The sequence below is a fragment of the Eleginops maclovinus genome, chromosome 8, assembly GCF_036324505.1.
Source record: "Eleginops maclovinus isolate JMC-PN-2008 ecotype Puerto Natales chromosome 8, JC_Emac_rtc_rv5, whole genome shotgun sequence".
NCBI classification, from domain to species: domain Eukaryota; kingdom Metazoa; phylum Chordata; class Actinopteri; order Perciformes; family Eleginopidae; genus Eleginops; species Eleginops maclovinus.
In genome coordinates, this window is record NC_086356.1 from 10017554 (window position 1) to 10037777 (window position 20224).

Consider the following 20224-nt stretch of genomic DNA (forward strand, 5'->3'; position numbering starts at 1 on the left):
AGCAAACTTCTATATAGCATTTTATAGTTTACAGAGCAAACGTAAAACAGCCGACTCCAGAATGCGAAAAACAATAACAGTTAAACCGGCTACCTGAGATCACACGACAGACATACACCAAAAACCAGAATAGAAGAGGTTTTAAAATTCAACCAATGTAAAGAACATCCTGTGTATGGAATGTATAGTCTTCATGGATGAACTAAATATGAACCCTGAAACAGATTTTGATTCCAGCCTCAAGTTATCCTCATGAACACCTTGTTCTTTCTTCCCAGACATCACAATAAAAGCACTGTGTTCCTCAAAATGCTATAAAACAACAGACAGAAAGTCGGCTGAGTCAGAAAGAGCACAGAGATACAGGTGTTCAATAAAATAAGCAAGAAAAAAATGACACACTGGTGCCCAGTGCTCATAATAACTGTAATTTAAGAAGCATCAGCAGCATTTTACTCTTTTATTGCCATGCCATTCTAACCAACTGACGCCTGATATATAATGTAAAGACGTTTCTTTTACAAAATGAGAATGCCCTCAGTAACCCGATAAAGGAAAATCATGGAAAGTATTTGTGTAATGAATGCCAGATTCCTACCTTTGAGATTGAACCTATGACATGAAATCTGTGTTCTTATGTAAGTCTAATAGGATTCAGGACCATTTCAAATGACGTAAATAATACAGTACAACAGGAAAACTGATTTCTGAAAACAAGGGAAACTGGCAACAGATCAAATCATCTCACTCACTCAGCATCAAATTATCTTTTGTAAAATATATGGATCTTAAGACTGATTACAAGGTCATTTGTACATAATCACATATAGACGTAGAGACCTTGGATCACATTGAGACAGCGATAAGAAATGTTGCCAGCAACCGTAACTGCACATTTATTTTTGGAGCAGCATTTTTTCCTAAATATTCAGAAGAATGTCTTGGATTACCTCAATTTGGTTACTCATTAAATATCAAGAATGTTCCTTCAATGCACTCTTATCAGCCACTTACAAGCCACAGATAAACTTAATGAAAGTCTTTATTATGCTGCAGGTGTGCTTCGTGGAGCCTGATTCACAAGCAGAAGCTTGTTCATGTCTCTTGTGTCTTCTGACAGAGAGAAAGAGAGCGAGAGCAAAAGAGGGATAATGACGACACAGATGGGTCGGAGACAGACAGATCATAGGATTAAGCGGTCTGGTGATGTTTCAAAAATAAGCAACCTTGCAGAGTTCCAACGCTGCATTCAGGCCCCATTTAGAAAACCTCACTTCAATGCTGAAGTCTATAGTTATATTGTCCTTTCTTCTTTTTTGTGTTGTTTATTTATTGGTTATTTGAAGAACAACAGGATGACATTTTAAAGCTAGAATCCTCTGAGTCAGATTAAATTTCCTCCCCTGCCCTGAGCCCACAATTACAAACACAATAGCACCAATTATCTCTCAGAGCCCTTCACCCCTCCACCTTCTTATTCTGCTGATGTCTAACTGCACTTTCAGAAACAGAACTAAAATGCACCTCTTCTATCTAAAATAAAAAAGCACTGGCATATCAGCATGATACGATTGTAACTGAGAATATACTAGAGTAGAAGGCCTTATTGTTTATTTTTCCTAATTTGATCAGCTATCAGTGAGTCAAGATTATCAAATAAGTATGTTCCTTATTATTGATCAAGGGTGAGAATTAATGACTATGAAAATAAAACTTTAACTATGACAAATGTTTATAATAGTCATACACTATTACTATTATAAAAGGTATCCAAACTCAGAGTAGTGTTCACTGTAGTTTGATGCCCCCTAGTGGACACATGTGTAGCGATCAATAGACTTAATGTATTAAAGTGTTTGCTACTTGCTGTTGTAAAAACTATTTGAATAGCTGAATACAGAGACATGATTCAGTCTACTTTGACCTTTCACCCCTCAGATACTTAGAAAAGTAAAAAATGTGACAGTGTGAGAGACGACCACTTGACACGCTGAGGTTGCTATATAATATAATATTAGATTCAAAAAAACATTTCTCACGAGCAATGAGCAGATTTTTTCTGACCCCTAACTCTGGAATTCTGCAAACGTTGGATACTTGAGTTGGAGCTTCACCAGACCTAAGCAGATAAATCCACTTATATTCTTACTTTAAGCTTGTTCACTATTTACATGAATACAGTCAGTGTTTACAGCGAGTCTGGGGTCACGTTGAGACCATATCTCAAATGGAAATGTAACATGAATATTTTGTGTCTGTTTTTCCATCCAAAGTGATGTAACATTAGTTTCTTTTACTTTTTGTAGTCAGACAGTTGATCCCATCATAGCTTAGTTTACAGTCAGACGGGAAGTAACATTTTCATGGGGCTCTTTACACGCTGTACCAGTGTCATCCCACACACAGATTATCCACTTAAAGATATTCAATTAAAGACGACATCCTTGTCATGACGTAAGAACAATATGGTAAATAAATGATATTTTTTTCCTCCTTATGTCTTCCCTGGTTTTAGAATTTTCTTTCCAAGCTGCTACACTGATTTGACTGCCTGTAGTCCCTGAATAATCCGAGACTTCATGCATATTCAATTGGCTTACAGTAATACTGGACCACAATTGGCTTTAGCACATTGCTTTCCAGGTTGTTGCATAACATGAACAGGATTCGCACAAGCTATAGAAACAAACAGCCTCACTCTGTCTTTCTGCCTGTGTCGAAGATTAAAAGACTAAATTGAATTCAGGGCCATATTATAAATGAATTATAATATTTTTAATTCTATTCTTGAGAACGCTTTCCAACCCCCTTTCCATCCACCCACAGGCCTTCAACCATTGGCCTCCTGTCCTTACATGAACCCTCCTACACACAGATGCTTATTGTCACTCAGTTATTTCCCTCCATCTCATGCTTCAACTTTTTCGTATTTTATTTATTTGTTTAGCTATTTTCCTCTACCTAAGATTGACTTAAAACACTTCAGCAAAGTTTTAATCCAACACCTGCTCAGTCTCTTACTTTTGGCCATTGTACTTCTCCTTTTACTTTAATTAGTTGACAACATTTTACATTTTATTAATGATTTTACACTTCAAAAGCAGGCTTTGTACTCCAAACAAGCTGTGGCCTCAGAAAGTTCCTGATATCATCATTAACCCCTGGCACATTTCCACTGCATGGTACGGTCAACAGGTGAGTTAGTATAATAGGACTAAGGTCTGAACATCAGATCACCAGTAAGCTTATTACTGCTCAGTGTTTATTGTGTTGGGTTTGGCTGCATTCTGTTGAGCTCAGGAGGGATCACAGCTACTTACATGACCAAAGTTTAAAGTGCAACATGTTTTCAAACTCAAATGCTTACAGATATTTGTTTTTATGCTCTGAATGGCTAAACTTTCTTATTTAATACTAAGGGATTCAAGTTCAGTCACAATTGTATGTTTTGTAACGTTTTAACAAAAAGCAAAATGTTTCAGGGATATTGTTTAGAAAAATATTTTTTATTTTTTATCTTTCAAGTTCACACGATTCACCACAGCAGCAGCACATTCTCCTTGGATAAACAATGGATGAACACAGAGTAGGAGGAGGAAATCCATTTAGAAAATAAACCTAATGGAAATCCTTGACAAGGTTATTCACTGTATTCACTTAATTTTTTTCCACCTCTCACTTTTCCAAAACATTATTGCATCTGTCCATTTACATTATCACTCTCGAACTCTTTCTCTCCCCCTCTTTCTCTCTCAGCCTCACACTCTCATTCTCTCCTCTCTCTCTTTAGCAGGCTCCAGACTGCAGGACAGGCTGGAACTCTCCGGCCATGCAGATGTCATCCTGTTTCTGACGGACGACGCGCTGGATGGCCGGGGGCAGGCCACGGGGGTTCCTGGAGAAGATGAGGGCATAGCCATCCTCGCAGCTACCATCTTCCTTCAGGGTGCGGCAGGCGTAGGTGATGGCGTAGTTGTCGTAGTCGGTGTCGATCACCCAGTAGTTGTCACCTGTTTCAAAGTATAAAAGAAGAGGTTAGGGTGATGAGGATAGATGAGATGTAAGAGGGGTGTGAGGGGGACATGTTTGCAGCTGACCTCCGCTGGACAGGTAGCTGGCTAGTCCCTGGTAGTTCATGAACATCTTGCCGGGGTTGGTAGGGTCAGGGACAGAGTACTGTGCAGCCATGTCGGCGCAGACAACCCAGAAACTGTAACACAATGATAGGAAAACACAAATTAGTTTCAAAGTGAACAATTCACAGAAATCAGTGACATGCAAGTGCAGTAACTTTACTAATGTAAGATCAAACAACTCTCATGTAAAAATAGAAATTAGACATAATAATACAGTCTATCTTTCAATTCCTCAAAATAAGGCCTGGATCACTATGAGTTTATAACATGGGCATTTTCAGCTGAACTTCATAAATATGTTTGTTTCTTAAAGTGCATTCGAGTCTACATTCCTGTCTAAAAGCCCATCTCTCCAACCTCCATTTCTCATTAGTCATCCATAATCCCGAAAAAACTGATTTATAGCTAATACTGGCCAGAATGTTCTTCCAGAAAATTACACTTGATCCTAACTGCTGACCCTTGAAACTAAATATCTGAAATCCTAGATGCTTATCCTAGAAATAGAAGGATGTCGTTGCGAGCAAGCTGGCCTTTAATCTTGGATTCGCCTTTTTCTCAATAAAGGTAAGTGTTGGTAAAAAGTGTCTATCATCTCTGTCTTTCCTGGCCATACGACTTACCCAAACAGAGTGACACGTCCCTTGGAGGAGGCAGTCATGGAGCCGTCATCATCGATGGTGTACTCAGCGGAGATGTTGTCCTGCAGGAACAGGCCCTCTGGATCTTTCTTCTGCAGTGCGTACCACTTTCCTGCATACTGCGATAAAAAGGAAGAAAGAAGACTGTCAGTAACGCTTTAACTTACTTTTCTCAAAATGCTTAATGTCTGTGTGTTTCAGTTCACTTACCCTCTTAGGGTCAAAGTCCTGTTTGACTGTGAAGCTGTCAACCACACAGGAAGCAGACAGACTGAGCTCTACACAGGACAGCAAGACCAGCAGCAGGGCCACCTTAGAGGATCCCATTCTGTAATGAACAAACACACATTTTGTAAACATCATTACACACTATGACTCTAAACTGTGCATGTTTGGCTTTCGGGATAAGATCCATGATGTTTTTTTATAGCCTACTAATATTCTGAAAATGTATTTGACATTAAAAGAAGAAAAAAGTAGCACAATCTGACAGACTGGAGCAACACAACGCAATAAAAAAAGGTATTCTGAGTTCAAATATAAATACCATAAACCTTGACCAATCTTGCATCTTTACACTGTAAAACCACATTACATAGTCCAGTGATTATCAACATTTTCTGCTGACTAAAGAACGTTTACATTCACAAGTTCCTTTACAGACAATCTAGCAAAAGTAGAAGGTAAAATGAGTGAGATATCCTTGTCTTACCTGTTCTGAGTCAAACAAGCAAGGGTAATTAAAGTTCTGTTTGTGGTTATCCACCAGATTCAGTCTTCTGGTTCTTCTGTGTGTGAGGTAGCCTTATATACACACTCCACAGACAAGCTTATGTCTGATTTTCATTGCTGGGAACTAAATAAGGTGCTTAAATCTACAAGTAATCCTGTTTGGTTGAAATACTTACTGTAATCTGGCTCCCACGTTGAAACCTGCCCAGGACTTACTATACAAACAATTAGACCTTTATGTAACTATTGGGAAGCCCAATGATACAGGCACATGCATAAATGATATCCGATGATTTGCGCTAGAACTGACTGAACTGACTTACATTTTAAGTATCAATAATTGAAATATATTGCACCAATGGAATCGTTTCTGACTGAAAGAAAATCGATGCATGGTAACAACTAAAAATGTTCAGCTGTTTTCTCTGATGGCCTTCTTATTTAGGAAATAATCACATGATTTAAGCAGGCTTTTAACATCATTTTGTTAATGCAAAGTATCTGAATCACAATTATTAGTATATAAGAATGTTTGCTCACTACCTATATTCACTACATATGGCATGAAAGGGATTTTCATTTATTCCTTTCTCAGGTTATAAATCTGTTGATTTGTAAACAAAACAAAACAAAAATAGTCAAATGTCAATGTCATGAAATTGTTATGAAAATGTTCATTGCAAAGTGCCCCACTGGTACAAAATGCACAAATCCGCTTGTGAAACTAAACTTGAAAAATGTCCAAGCCTGAGTGGGATTAACAAGAGAGTAAGCTTAAACACTTGACATTTTAGCATTTACATTTAAACCATGCATTTTGTTTTGTTATTCAAATGAATAATTACATGATTTCACTAAATTACCTATTAGTTGGCTTTTGAGAGAGATGTCCACTTTTTAAGGTATACTGTATTGCAGCATACATACACTTTATAAGCATTTTTCCATCTCTGAGTTCCCGATACAAGTTCTAAAACTTATCCAAATTATCAGACAAATATTTGAAATATTTCACAAGTCATGCATTACAAAGGAATTTAAATACAACTAATTTCAACAATGCCTTCTGACATCTTAAAGATGCAGCCTTGCTTAGAGTTGTCAATTTACTGCATGCACAAGGTTGGTTACACCCAAACTAAAACAGGACTACACCAGACCTACAATAAATTCATTCATTAGAACGACAAGTGGTTGAAACCTTTGCAAGTTGTCATGAAGAATTAAATTACATCACAATACAGATGAATACATGTGTATATATAAATCATACTTCTTTATGAACACCCACAGTTATTCTGCCCAGATTTTACTTAGGGAATAAATGGAATTGAAAACATGTTATTTTTCTCCTCTTGTTGTTGAGCAGTCATTGTGTAATCCTCTAAGAAGGAGCCTATAAACGTGTCCAAACTTTGCAAATAAGGGGATGAACAGCTTATAATAACATCAACACTCATAATACAGTTACTCAAGGGTTATTTTACTGTACACTTTACTATGTTTGAGAAGGATTTTACCTCAACCTAGGTGTACTGTATATTAAATTAAATTAGAACCCTTATATAGCTTTGCATGCCTGAATGCATGAACGCCTTTATGCAATTACACTTACACAGACAAACACACACCTCTCTCACACTCACTGTGAACGAATTAACTCTCTTTTCCTGGATTAACCCCGGTCACAAAAGATTACTGATGGCATAACACTGAATATCATGTAATAACATCTACCTGTTATGGTGTTGTACTTCTTTTATGATCATTGCTAGTCAGTTTTTTAATCTAATATTGTTGTACATTTAATAAAAAGAATAAGGTAACTACTGCAGACTCATCCTACACTAATAGTAAACAGTGACCTCAGTGAGGATACAGAAAGACAAGCCAAAAAAGACAAACACTATATTCCTTCCACTGACTCTGCTGCTCAGTACTTTAATCCTACTTGTATGCCCTGAAATAGATCATTGACTAAAATATACCTACTGTTTAGACATTTGTATCTTTAGTGACCCCACTGTTAGTTTCATCAACAAAGCATGCTCCAAGCCTCAGGTCATGATCCTCAGTTGTATTTGATTGGCTGGTAACTCGGGTTGAACCAGGGCAAGGCTGATACAACCATTAGCCATCTGTTGACCATCATGACTACTGTATTTACATCTATTTAAATCCTGTCATATTCATAGAATCTGTGTAAACATGCACATTCATTGCTTAAATCTTTCAAGACGAAGACATTGACCATTGCTCATATTTACTTCTTAGCAGTGGTGAGTAAGTCAATTTACTCAAGTACTGTACTAAAGTACAATTTGTGAGGTCATTGTACTTCAACTTCACAACAATTCATAGGTTAATTTTACTCCAATACATTTATTTAATACCTTTAGCTACTTTGCAGATTTGGAATAATGATGTGAAATATAATCAACACTTAAATAAGACTTTAGTTACACCTGCAGACAAATTCACAAGCTAAACAACTAGAAACTCTAAGGAAAGTGGAGGGAATGTCAGGAAAAAAAAACGTTTTAAAATGATGTAAGGTTATGAAGGTCAGCTATTCTCTCTTCAGGTCCGAGGCTCTGTGAGGGCTTCAATGTGTACAGGATCAACTATATGGAACTGCTGCCACCTTGTTGTGGAAGTTAGCATCGCAAGGAGTACGTTTTCTTTGTTTTCTTTGTTTTTGTTTTTTTGTTTTTTTATTTAGACGTTTTAAGTATTCTATGTTAATGCACTCATCAAATGTATGTCAATTAAAATACACCAATGTCAATGTGGTCCTCATGGTACAGAAAGATTGGATTCCAAGCAGGGATTAGTTTTACATTGACATCCTTGAAATTAATTTAGCTTCCCCTGCTGGCAGCAAAACGTTCAGGCTCTGGTTATACTGTAGAAAATATTAAAAATATACTATTTCATGGTAAAGAAATGTCTGTTACTTCTTTTATCTAAGAATGATTTACAATATGATGTCAGTGGCTGCATAATATACCTTTAAAGTGCCGTTTCATTTGCGCTCACAGAAACCAGCAGTAAATTACGCATTCAATGCCTGTCCTTGTAGCCCGGCCGCAATTTGATTCACTTTTTGCAACGTTTTTGCTGACTTCATATGGCAGAGAAAATAGCAACTGTCTCACTGTGAACACATATAATCTTTTACATCACGGATTTAAAAGTATGCCTGCTGAAGAACAACTAAATCGCTGGAAAAACAATCACATCTTTAAGGTGGAATGGTTCTTTGGGAAGCAAATGAACGAACTGCTAAATTAACTTGAACAAGAAGATGCATCTGGTCAACAACAGTTGCACAAAGCCTCTTATGATGAGGATTTCACTTAAGGTAAAATGTTCCTTCCTTCCAACGATGTGTAGTTGATTTTCGTCCTAACGCCACACCACACCTGCTTTTGTTATTGGCATGCTTATTAGCATGTTTCCATTACTACTGTGGGAGATGCTAACATGAACGTTAACTCACTGGTGTCAAACATCTTTCTTTAAAGCACAGAACATATGCAGAACATAGTGTTAGGCCTACAGTTAAAAACTAACTCTCTCGCATTTACAGAAACTGATTACCGGTAGCTGTATCCTATTGCATATACATCTAGAAATTAATTTAAATTAAAACCTAAAAGCACTAATATGCATACAGCTAGCTTGGCTTTAGACGGTGGTCTTATCAATAGGTGGAATATTTAGACCTTACTTGCAAGAAACATTCAAATAACAATTATTATAATACAAACTACATAAAATTGAGCTTAGCATTTCTTAACCAAACTATTTTTGAACCCAAATGAAGTAAAGGAAACTTGTTGATGCAAAGAACAGCATATCGGCCCAGTCCTCACTGCTTAGTGGGTTTTTACAAAGTAGACACCACAGTAGGTATGTATATCAAAAACTCACCAACCTCAATCTCTATGCCCTCCCTCACTGTTTCTATGTGTCCGGTACACACATGACATTATGTACCGATAATCTGTTTGACCTTTTTTTAAGGTGTTTATGGAACCTTATTATAGACCGCTTCTCCTCCCTGTATAAAGAATTACATTTATTACAGAAGCACAAAACTGTGGGTTTGATGCTGACACTACAATCTCAATAATGTTGCATTAGTGACTACTGCCTAGTTTCTAGCTGGCTTTACTTTATCAGCGTTCTCAGGATACTATTGACCACGAGTCTCTTAAACATGGTAATGACAATCATTGCTCTGGAAAAACGTACATTGTCTCTGTAAGTAGACTGCATTAAAGATTCCATACGGAGAAAGGGAGAGAGTTGGGGTGCTGAGATAATCAGCTACTGTCCTAACTAAATAGGGCTTATGCCAGAGGAGGCCTTGTTTAATGAGGACTTAAAGAGCTTGTAGAGGTAGACCAGTATGTGTGTGAGAGAGACATGTGCAGTATACTACAGACAACACATAAACAAGATATTAGATATACTAAAGGTAGTCATAAATGTACAGTCCATCATTCATTTAATAGCAAATGTCAGAAATACTGGCTTTACTACATTTCTCTTGAAGAGTGCATAAAACCTGACTTAGATTTCTTGTATGCACTATAGCATTTACATTTCCTGGTTTAGTTTTGAAGGATTATTCTTTGTTTTCTTTTCTGATACTTCATGTTCTATGATTTATGTTTGCTTATTACTTTTATTGTTACCTCTAATTGTTGTTAAGGACTTTTTCTTTAAGACCAAGAAATGATGTGTAAAGGAATTTGCATTGACTCAAATTGTACACTCAAGAATGCAGTTAAAATGAAGACAGAAAAGGTGTGGCTGATTTATTTTTTCTAAAAGGGATGTTAAAAAGGTATTGAAAGCACTCTGGAGGCAGGATAATTTGGCCCACATATCCGTTACTAGATGATCAGCTGATGAGTTTAGCAGAGGCAGATCCCTGCTAACCTTCAGCACTATCTGCTGATGACAGGTGGATTGTTTGGATTCAGCCCTCCGCCTTCTCCTCAGGGCTCTCCCTCACTCAGTTCCCTCATCCCAATAGCAGAGGGGATTATTTATACTTGCATTTGGATATGTCCACTTCTGTTTTCCCCCTTTATGTGTAATACCTGGGTAAGATTTGCTTTCCTTTTTGGGATTATCTGGATAATCCAGAATTGAAGTTCGTTGTTTTGCTTATTCTCATTTCTGTGATTCTCTTCAGAGAAGTTGGAAGTAGCTCGTTCAGGGAAGTGTTGGACCGAGCGGGAGCTCTGTCACTGAGCTGAAGAGGAAGAAGACAGGAACATTTGGAAGGAGAGAAGGAAGAAGGAAGCATGTGTGCGCAGAAGGACGACGTGGAAAAGTTCCTGAAGGGAAACCCTTCATTTGCTAAACAGTACTTCGCCAAGAAGATGAGCCCTGCCACCATATCGAAGGTGTCAGGACTCACAGACAAACAGATTGACTTCAGCCAGTTCCAGGAGCTCGCTCAGGTAAATGTAATTGCCACAGTTGCCACACATACATATAGTTTCATACATATAACCTCTGGCACACCTTCTGTATGTTTTATGAAGTTCTTAATGTTTTCCACTGAAATCAAATTCTAAAAATGGATCATTTTTGACTTTGTTTCAAGGTTGAAGAAGGAAAAATCATGTATGACCTGATCAAAGACATGCAGGAGAACATCAACGTGGAAAAGGTTGTCTTCAAGATCTTAAAGAGAATCAGTGCACTCATCCATGCTGACCGCTGCAGCTTGTTCATGTACCGGCAGAGGAACGGCATCGGGGAGCTTGCCACGAGGCTCTTCAACATCAGCACAGAGGCAGAGTTTGATGACTGTGTGGTTCCACCGGACTCTGAGATTGTCTATCCGCTGGACATGGGAATAGTCGGCCACGTTGCCCTGACCAAGAAGACTGTTAATGTGAAAGATGTCACAGAGGTTAGTAGGATACAAATGCAATGTTAAACAGAAATCCTAAACCTGGACATAAGTCTGTCACAGTGTTATTCAGGATACTACCACCAGATGACGCCACAGCCTTCAATTGATAATTCCCACGCATTATGATTTATCTATTAAATAAATCAATGTTTTTCTTCATAACAAGATATCTAAATCTTGCTGCAAGCATTCCTATTCCTTAACGTCACTGTACCATGTAAGAGAGACATAAATCAATGTACACTATAAGTGTTGAAGTGAGAGTGTAAATCCCCTTGTCAGACGTGATCCAGTTATTTTCAGATCCCACAGCCTCTGCTCTAGCTGTGGATTACACACCTCTGACATTTAGTCAGCAGGAAACTCAAACAGATCAAAACAACTTTACTTTACATACAGACTGAACATATAGTTTGCCCATATTAATTGAGAACGGTTGTTTCATAATTTAAAAACAAAATCTAGCAGTAGAACCAGCTGGTTTAACAGAATTTAAATCATGTATAAAATAAAGATTCCATATAGGGAATTTTAGTACTTTTCTGAAGAGATAATTGTCTAATGATGTATAATTTTGCATTACTGGTATAATAATTGTCTTGGTTTTGGCCCAAATTGTAATACTGTAGTGGCTAAGACCTACCTACCTACCTACCTACTACCTACAAACCTACCCACCTACCCACCTACCTACCTACCTACCTACCTACCTACCTACCGACACTTCTAAATCCTGTTAGTATTTCTATAAACAGTCAACTTTAAACATGTTTTTTATGTATTTTAGAGCGAGCACTTCAGCTCATTTGTCGACGAACTCACAGAATATAAGACCCGGAACATTCTGGCTTCGCCCATCCTCAACGGCAAAGACATGGTGGCTGTGATCATGGCTCTAAACAAGACCACAGGACCACACTTCACTGCTGAGGATGAAGATGTGAGCAAAACCAAATATACCCTTAGAGCAGATCAGTGTGACGTACAGAAGTCTTGTCAATAACAATTCCTTCTGTCTGTTTTTACCTGATTTTGATTAAGGCTCTTATTTTAACTTTTGAAGTAAATTGAGGAGAACTACCATCAGTTTATCACTACAGTTGGGAGGGAATCCCCTTCAAGACAACTATTGGACATCATGTAAATGTGATTAATCACAATTGGGAGAATAAGCTTCAAAATGGAAATAACTCGAGGCGGTCAAGTCAGTTTTGGACCTAGATATACAGCAGTGTATTACTGTTTTTAACATTGCACAACAAAATAAGCACAATAAATAAAAGGTTTGTAGCATAGCTGCAGCAGAAATCAAGATATTCACTACAATATCATAGCACGTTCTTCAGAAGGAAATGCTCAAAAAGCTGCTAATGTATTTGCTAGGGTTGCTATCGGCCTGACTATCTTCATTTCCTTTTAAACCATTTAATATATTCAAACATTACCTTTTACTGAATATGAAAAATTCATTTAGTTTTAAGAAAGTCTACATTTTTTAAGATCACTCTTACTTTTTGGCCAACGTTAATTCAAACAGATAATTGTCTTTTTGGAGATTTTCAGAACTTGACTTACACAGATAGTGTTAGAGGTGGGACATTTGAAGGTGTGTATAGCTTGAATGTGTAAAATGAATGTTAAGTACTGTTTTTGTGTGTCTTTATAATGTTTTATATTGCTTGGTTTTCTCTTGTTTTTCCGTTTAGCTTTTTTTAAAGTATCTGAAAATTGCCACTTTGAACTTGAAGATCTATCACCTGAGTTACCTCCACAGCTGTGAGACTCGTAAAGGACAGGTGGGTGGATTGTCATTTTACTAATGAACAAGAAAATACTGCATTACCGACTGCTTTTCATGACTGCTGTGTGTGTGCCGTGTTCCTCAGCTGCTGCTGTGGTCTGCCAACAAGGTGTTTGAAGAGCTGACAGACATTGAGCGACAGTTTCACAAAGCCTTGTACACAGTCCGAGCCTACCTCAACTGCGACCGCTACTCTGTCGGTTTACTAGACATGACAAAGGAGAAGGTACAGGGTATTTCTGTGCCTCTGCCTGTCCATTCCCATGATTTGCATTCATGCCTTTGTTACCCTGGGGTGCTCACTGTTCTCTGCAAATGTATGTCTGTTTCCCTCCAGGAGTTCTTTGATATCTGGCCTGTGTTGATGGGGGAGCAGGCTCCATATTCTGGTCCGTCACTCCTGATGGCAGGGTACATAGTTTTATCTCATTTAACTTATATTATTATAATTGTTCATTTATATAACTCTGTTTGGTCTTTTTATAATGTTTTAAACATAATGTCAGCATTTTATTTGTTCCTCCAGGAGATCATTTTCTACAAAGTCATTGACTATATACTACACGGAAAAGAAGACATCAAAGTAATACCGTAAGTCATCTTTGATTGTTTTTGTTTGATTTTCCTTTATTAAATCTGTGTTAATATATGCTTACTTATCTTCTTGACTTACTACCACACAGAAATCCAACTCCAGATCATTGGGCCTTGATTAGTGGCCTGCCTACTTATGTTGCTGAGAGTGGTTTTGTGAGTTTCTTTACAGTATTCAGATAAAAAACAAATGAATGTATTTGCACATCTTCCACCTCCATCAATATGTTTTATTTCTTTTTTTTCAGATTTGTAACATTATGAATACGCCTGCTGATGAGATGTTCAAGTTTCAAGTAAGAGACTTAAGAGAGCTAAGTTTAGTTAGACGGTAAAAATGTTGGCTTTGCAAAAAGAAATTGTTTTGGAGATGTTCATCGACTATCACATGCTTTGCTTGTTGATGCATTGTTTCAGACTGAGCCACTCGACAGCAGTGGTTGGACCATAAAAAATGTTCTCTCGCTGCCGATCGTCAACAAAAAAGAAGAGATAGTTGGTGTCGCCACTTTTTATAACAGAAAAGACGGAAAGCCTTTTGATGATCAGGACGAGCAGCTCATGGAGGTATATTAACACCGCATGCATTTTATAGTCACTCACTATGTTGTGAAATTAGAGACTGTAATACAGATCTTCTTGGAATGATAATAAAAGTGTAGCAATGAATTTAATTAGGACTTTCTTCGAGTGGCACAGTGCATACTGCTGATATCTGGATCCCTTTTTCTCAGGCTTTGACCCAGTTCCTGGGTTGGTCTGTTTTGAACCCAGACACTTACGACAAGATGAACAAGCTGGAGAATAGGAAAGACATCGCCCAAGACATGGTGCTCTACCACATCAAATGCCGTGATGATGAGATTCAGGATATCCTGGTCAGTCCTGTTTAATGTTTTCCACATTTTCTTTTCAGTATGATAACCTATTACTACCTATGTACTTTTGCTTGCCATTCAGTCAGTTCTTACTTACGTACAACCTTACCTTTTTTTTTCATTTCTCTCAGAACACCAGAGAATTGTACGGTCGTGAACCAAGAGACTGTGAAGAGGAGGAGCTCCTAGATATCTTGGTAACGTGTCTGCAATTTAGTGTCAAACATAGTGTGTCTCTTAAGTAGAACCTAATCTTTGTGAGAGGAGAAAAATGGTCACTTTCCTATATTCAAGCATAACCATCTGTCTGCTTCTGCCATGAATGTGCTGTCTTCTGTGTTTTATCTTTTCTAATTTGTTATGTTAATTTCACTCTTAGAAAAAAGACCTACCTCCACTTATAAAGAAGTTTGAGATCTACGAGTTCCACTTTTCGGATTTTAACTGCACAGAGATGGAACTGGTGAAGTGCGGGATCCAGATGTACTATGAGGTCGGGGTGGTCAAGAAGTTCCAGGTCCCTCAGGAGGTGGTTTTGTGCACAATATTATTTAACTTGATTATAAAGACCCAAGACCATGTCATTCATTAGTTCTCTCCTCTCAGGCACTGGTTCGGTTCATATACTCGCTCAGTAAAGGCTACAGAAAAATCACCTACCACAACTGGCGTCACGGCTTCAACGTTGGCCAGACCATGTTTACACTCTTAACGGTACTGCTTTTTAATTTCCTTTTCTTCTGTATTTAAATGTCGGCAATCACTATAATGTTAAATGTTAATGCCTGGAATCCTTAAAAGGTAAGTTATCTACATGTGTTGTTTCTTAGTTATGACCTCTTTGTGTGTGTCTCTGTGTGTTTAGACGGGAATGCTAAAGCGGTATTACACTGACCTGGAGGTGATGGCCATGATAACAGCAGGCTTCCTCCATGATCTTGATCACAGAGGGACCAACAACTTGTACCAAGTCAAGTAAGTACTGTTGAGATTTGTACATTTCTTATGGGAAAATTAAAACAATCTTCACAAAAGTAAATACACAGTTGCTGATGAAAAAAAATCAGGGAAGTTCAATAGAAACACCCATGTGTCTCAGTCCCATAATAATGCTCAATATCATTGTTTGCTGTAGCTGAACACGCTTAATCTTATTTAGAAAAGTAATGTAAATGTAATTATGAGGCTGGAAGACAACAGGGTCACCAAAAGCCGAGTATATTAGAATATTGTGAGTTTGGGATTTTTTTTTGTAAAAGGCCCATAAAGTTCTTTGATATGTACATTCTTAAGCCTTAGTCTTAGAACTGGTGATAATGATGTTAATCTTGTATTTAATTCTGTTGCGCTGAGGAATGTATCTATGCCAACAGATCTGGCAACCCTCTGGCCAAGCTCCATGGCACCTCCATCCTGGAACGACACCATCTAGAGATGGGAAAGTTTCTCTTGGCTGACGAGGTAAGAAAGGAGGGGTGAAGTAGACACCAGGAACACCATTGAAATGTCTACAACTGATGCCATTCCGTCTCATCCATTCCGCAGTCACTGAATATCTACCAGAACCTTAACAGGCGCCAGGTTGAGCATGTGATTCATCTAACAGACATCGCCATCATCGCCACTGACCTGGCTCTTTATTTCAAGTAAGCAGAATTCCGTATAGTCTCATTTGACTTAATTATTCCCTAATTTTGCTCTTAAAACTATAAAAACACATGTTGATTAATGGCAAAAACAAAACAAAAAACTTCTCCTCTTACTTTGCCAGGAAAAGAACAATGTTTCAGAAGATTGTGGATCTCTCCCACACATATGAAGATGAAAAGAAGTGGGTCGACTTCATGACCCTTGAAACAACCAGAAAAGAAATTGTCATGTGAGTGCAACAAGCATGTACGTTGTTCTTTGTTCCCTTTAAAAATATCTGATCCTCTAAATGTTGTCTTTTTTTCAGGGCAATGATGATGACTGCATGTGACTTGTCAGCCATTGCCAAGCCTTGGGAGGTACAGAGCAAGGTGAGAAGAAAAAAACATATCATAAATTAGTGTCTCGCTGAGATTTTTTGTTTTGTGTGTGTGTGAATGTGTTATTTTCGTGTGTATCTTTCAGGTTGCCTTGTCTGTAGCAGCAGAGTTCTGGGAACAGGGTGACTTAGAGAGGACAGTCCTTGAGCAGCAACCTATTGTGAGTTTACAAATTGTTTTTTGTAAATATGTCTTATTTGAAATATGTCTTGATTTTTGTCTTTGTTGAAAATATGCATATGAGAATGCACATGTTAGTATCAGTGAGTGTAGGCTATTTTTGGTGTGGGATTTTAGCTTTAATTATCTGTTAATGTCTTTTCCCCCTACATATGTTTCATAAAATGAAAACACACATATGTTAAATAAATTATCATATCTAATCATATAAATTACACATATACACATGAAACCTTTGATTAAACTGACAGTGAAAAAGCTTATTAGGCTTCTTAACATAAGGATGTTGAAAATAACCCCACAAATGTTAAACTTATCAGAAACCAGGAGGAAAGAGATGATGTCAGGCAGGTGTGTTTAGTAACAAGAATTTAATGGACTAAATTATTACTATTTTTTGGATGTTTGGATGTTATGATATATTTTTGACTCTTTCTGTCCCTCCCACCAGCCCATGATGGACAGGAACAAGTCAGCAGAACTTCCAAAGCTTCAGTGTGGCTTCATTGACTTTGTCTGCACATTTGTCTATAAGGTAATGTTTAGTATCGCAGTTTGACTGAATATTTGTTTCTGTTCAGTTAACCTTATTTTCATTTTTATATAAAGCTTTATTTAAGCGTGATTTGTCTCTTTCTTCTCAGGAGTTTTCTCGCTTCCACCCCCAAATCAAGCCCATGCTGGACGGCATCCTGAATAACAGGAAGGAGTGGAATGCTAAAAAAGAGGAGTATGAGGCTACAATCAAAGCCATAGAGGATGAGAAGGCCACTAAAGAAGCCAGCAAAGGTGCATTGATTGTTTCGATTATCGCACAACTGTGATAATGTATTTGAAATGTTGCCTTGATTTGTTTTCGATTCCTTTGTGCCATTGCATAACATTTTGTATCAGCTGATGATGATAGCCTATAGCAATGTTGCTGATTTATAAAAATATTGAATCTTTTTTTTACTATGTCTTTTTCTACCAGCTCCTAAAAACTCCAGTGGCGGCTCAAAAACCTGCTCTATGTGCTAAATGGTCAAAAAGCTGCTCAACGGATGGGAAGACACACGGACAACCTATCAAGACTGACTTCAGTCTTACTGACAGGAAGAAATTAAATTAAGTCAAGACGATGGATACTTGAGTAAATGCAAATAATGGAAGTATTTTTCAGAAAAATTGGTTGAATGGGAAGAGAGAAAAACTTGTATGTTTTAGTGACACTAACAAGGTAAGCCAAACTAATTAATTGACAACAAGACCAACGAACAACAGAAATATCATGACTAAAATATGAATCACGGGTAAAGGTGATTTTTGAATCTCAGGTTATCACCCACTCATCCCCATATAGTATCAGCACCCTTAAATGTTAAGGATTATTCTTCAGATGGTGCAGATACGGTGCTGGGTGTTTGTTTGTTGGCTTTGGGACAAACATTTACATTTCTTTTCACAGTTTCTTTTAAGTAGTTATGCAATACTGCAAACATATGGATGTCAATATGTGTTGTAAGTGATGCCCATGTACAATATGTAACACATTATACAATTATTTGATGCAAAGGCCAAGGCACTGCGGATTGTATATCTTGTTTGGAGCTGTTTTCAAACGAACTGTATATTAATGTGATATTAATTTAAAGGTTCAGAATGCAAATTCAGAAAATGAGTACATAGATGTATAGTTGAACTATTGTACTGTACATATATTTTAAAATGATAATGTCATGCTCACTCCTTCCAGTCACTCATGATTTACAAATTAGCGTTGTTTACCTTTATTGCAGAGAGCCAAATGTAGATGAATAAATTCAATATGTTTTTAGTTAAAGTATAGATTAAGTTTGCTGGCGTGCATTTATCAGATACAACAGTTTATGCAGTGGATATACCCATAAAAGATATATTAGTAGAATTACTGGCTGGTCAGTATTTTAAAGCTTGCCTCTCCTCATGTACAATGATGACACAAATAAAGCAAATATATTTTTTATAACTGAGTGAATTTATTTCTGTAAATTCATTTTCTGAGATGAAACTTGTTTACAAACCAAGATAAATAACTTTAGAATGACATCATTGAAACATCACTCTCCTTTGAGGGTCAGCAAAATGAAATGACATGACATTTAATAATGCAATAGTATCTACTGTTTATTGCAACAAGGTTATGTAGAGTATGTAGGACGGTTTTAACAGAACACAACGCAAGAGTATTTAGGGAACATTTCTGTCCACACTGCACTTTTTACTACTGTTCCCTGACCCCAATCCTGGGATTGCTGCTTGGCCAGGATTACAAACAGGCTCATCTCCTACTGAAGGACACACACACACACACACACACACACACACACACGCACGCACACACACACACACACACACACACACACACACACACACACACACACACACACACACACACACACACACACACACACACACACATACACACACACGCGTACACACACGTACACATACTCGTAGTGACAGTGTGTGTGCACTGTGCTATTATGTGTAGGCTACAGACTCTCTTTACATGCAATTTACAACTAGATAAAGAATATGTTGGAAAAGTAAATTGTTTGAAAGATGACCTGCTTAGTAGGATGATATTAGAAGTGTATATATTTTTATGAAGATAAGCTGCCACATCAAAAATAAATCTACGACATTGGCAAAACATTTTTTTTTTAAATGGCACTTGCCTCTGGAATTCCAAAACTGTGCTTGTGTGACAGGAAAATGAGTGTACTGTTTTTCATTCAGACTTGAACCTATATGGACTTTATGGTGCTAAAACGTTTTAACACTACAAACGTACTTTAGAGATGACCTAATTTTTGGTTTTATCTTTGTATAAATGGTTTTTACTTAAATGTGCCGCGTCACTGCTACATCGGTAAAGGGAGGAAGTGGCTTCCGGACAGAGAAAGTGTCCGTTTTTTTCACTTGACAATAGAGGAACGTTAAACCTTAAGCGGATGGGTTACACCAAGCTATCTTTATTTAAATGTAGGTCACATTTTCTGAAAATATTAAACGTCCCGTGTCGAATGTCACCCCTTACTTTCTGTGTTAAAGATTTGTAGCTACTAGCCACAGGTGCTCGGGCTACCCATGCTGTCTCTCCTCACCTGCAGTCACACACACTGGAGGCGGCCGCAGGGTACAGCAGGAGCCTGCTGAGGGACACTGGACTGTGAGTAGATGGAATAAGTATTGTGGTGTGTTTACCTTCCTGAGGCATTTACGTCGTCCACCAATTAAATACAAACTTAATAACATGCGTTGACA

General features: G+C 37.6%; 2 protein-coding genes across 2 annotated transcripts; one reads left to right on the forward strand and one right to left on the reverse strand.

Moving 5' to 3' along the window:
* Positions 1-3485: 3485 nt before the first annotated feature.
* Positions 3486-5630, reverse strand: rbp4l (retinol binding protein 4, like). Its single transcript, XM_063889809.1, has 5 exons — positions 5490-5630; positions 4988-5105; positions 4760-4896; positions 4098-4210; positions 3486-4010 (listed from the first exon to the last, which is right to left on the reverse strand). The coding sequence occupies exons 2-5, from the start codon at positions 5102-5104 to the stop codon at positions 3787-3789; spliced, it is 591 nt and encodes a 196-aa protein (XP_063745879.1). The 5' UTR covers position 5105; positions 5490-5630; the 3' UTR covers positions 3486-3786.
* Positions 5631-10417: 4787 nt separating this feature from the next.
* Positions 10418-18917, forward strand: LOC134868337 (rod cGMP-specific 3',5'-cyclic phosphodiesterase subunit beta-like). The gene is given in 25 exon segments (XM_063889388.1): positions 10418-10630; positions 10722-10992; positions 11139-11450; positions 12241-12393; positions 13160-13249; positions 13340-13480; positions 13592-13646; positions 13649-13665; positions 13781-13845; positions 13938-14004; positions 14097-14144; positions 14266-14415; positions 14583-14726; positions 14858-14923; positions 15106-15255; positions 15333-15440; positions 15592-15701; positions 16100-16187; positions 16272-16372; positions 16498-16605; positions 16684-16747; positions 16842-16916; positions 17388-17471; positions 17581-17725; positions 17910-18917. Coding segments are annotated over 24 exon segments (2547 nt in total). The 5' UTR covers positions 10418-10630; positions 10722-10833; the 3' UTR covers positions 17957-18917.
* The last annotated feature ends 1307 nt before the right edge of the window (positions 18918-20224 follow it).

Excerpts from the sequence above, each read along its gene's own strand:
- rbp4l (XM_063889809.1), bottom strand. The coding sequence starts at position 5,104 with ATGGGATCCTCTAAGGTGGCCCTGCTGCTGGTCTTGCTGTCCTGTGTA. Across the intron at positions 4,897-4,987 it reads AGGACTTTGACCCTAAGAGG|TATGCAGGAAAGTGGTACGC; the intron begins GTAAGTGAACTG and ends TTTTTATCGCAG. Across the intron at positions 4,211-4,759 it reads GGACGTGTCACTCTGTTTGG|TTTCTGGGTTGTCTGCGCCG; the intron begins GTAAGTCGTATG and ends ATTGTGTTACAG.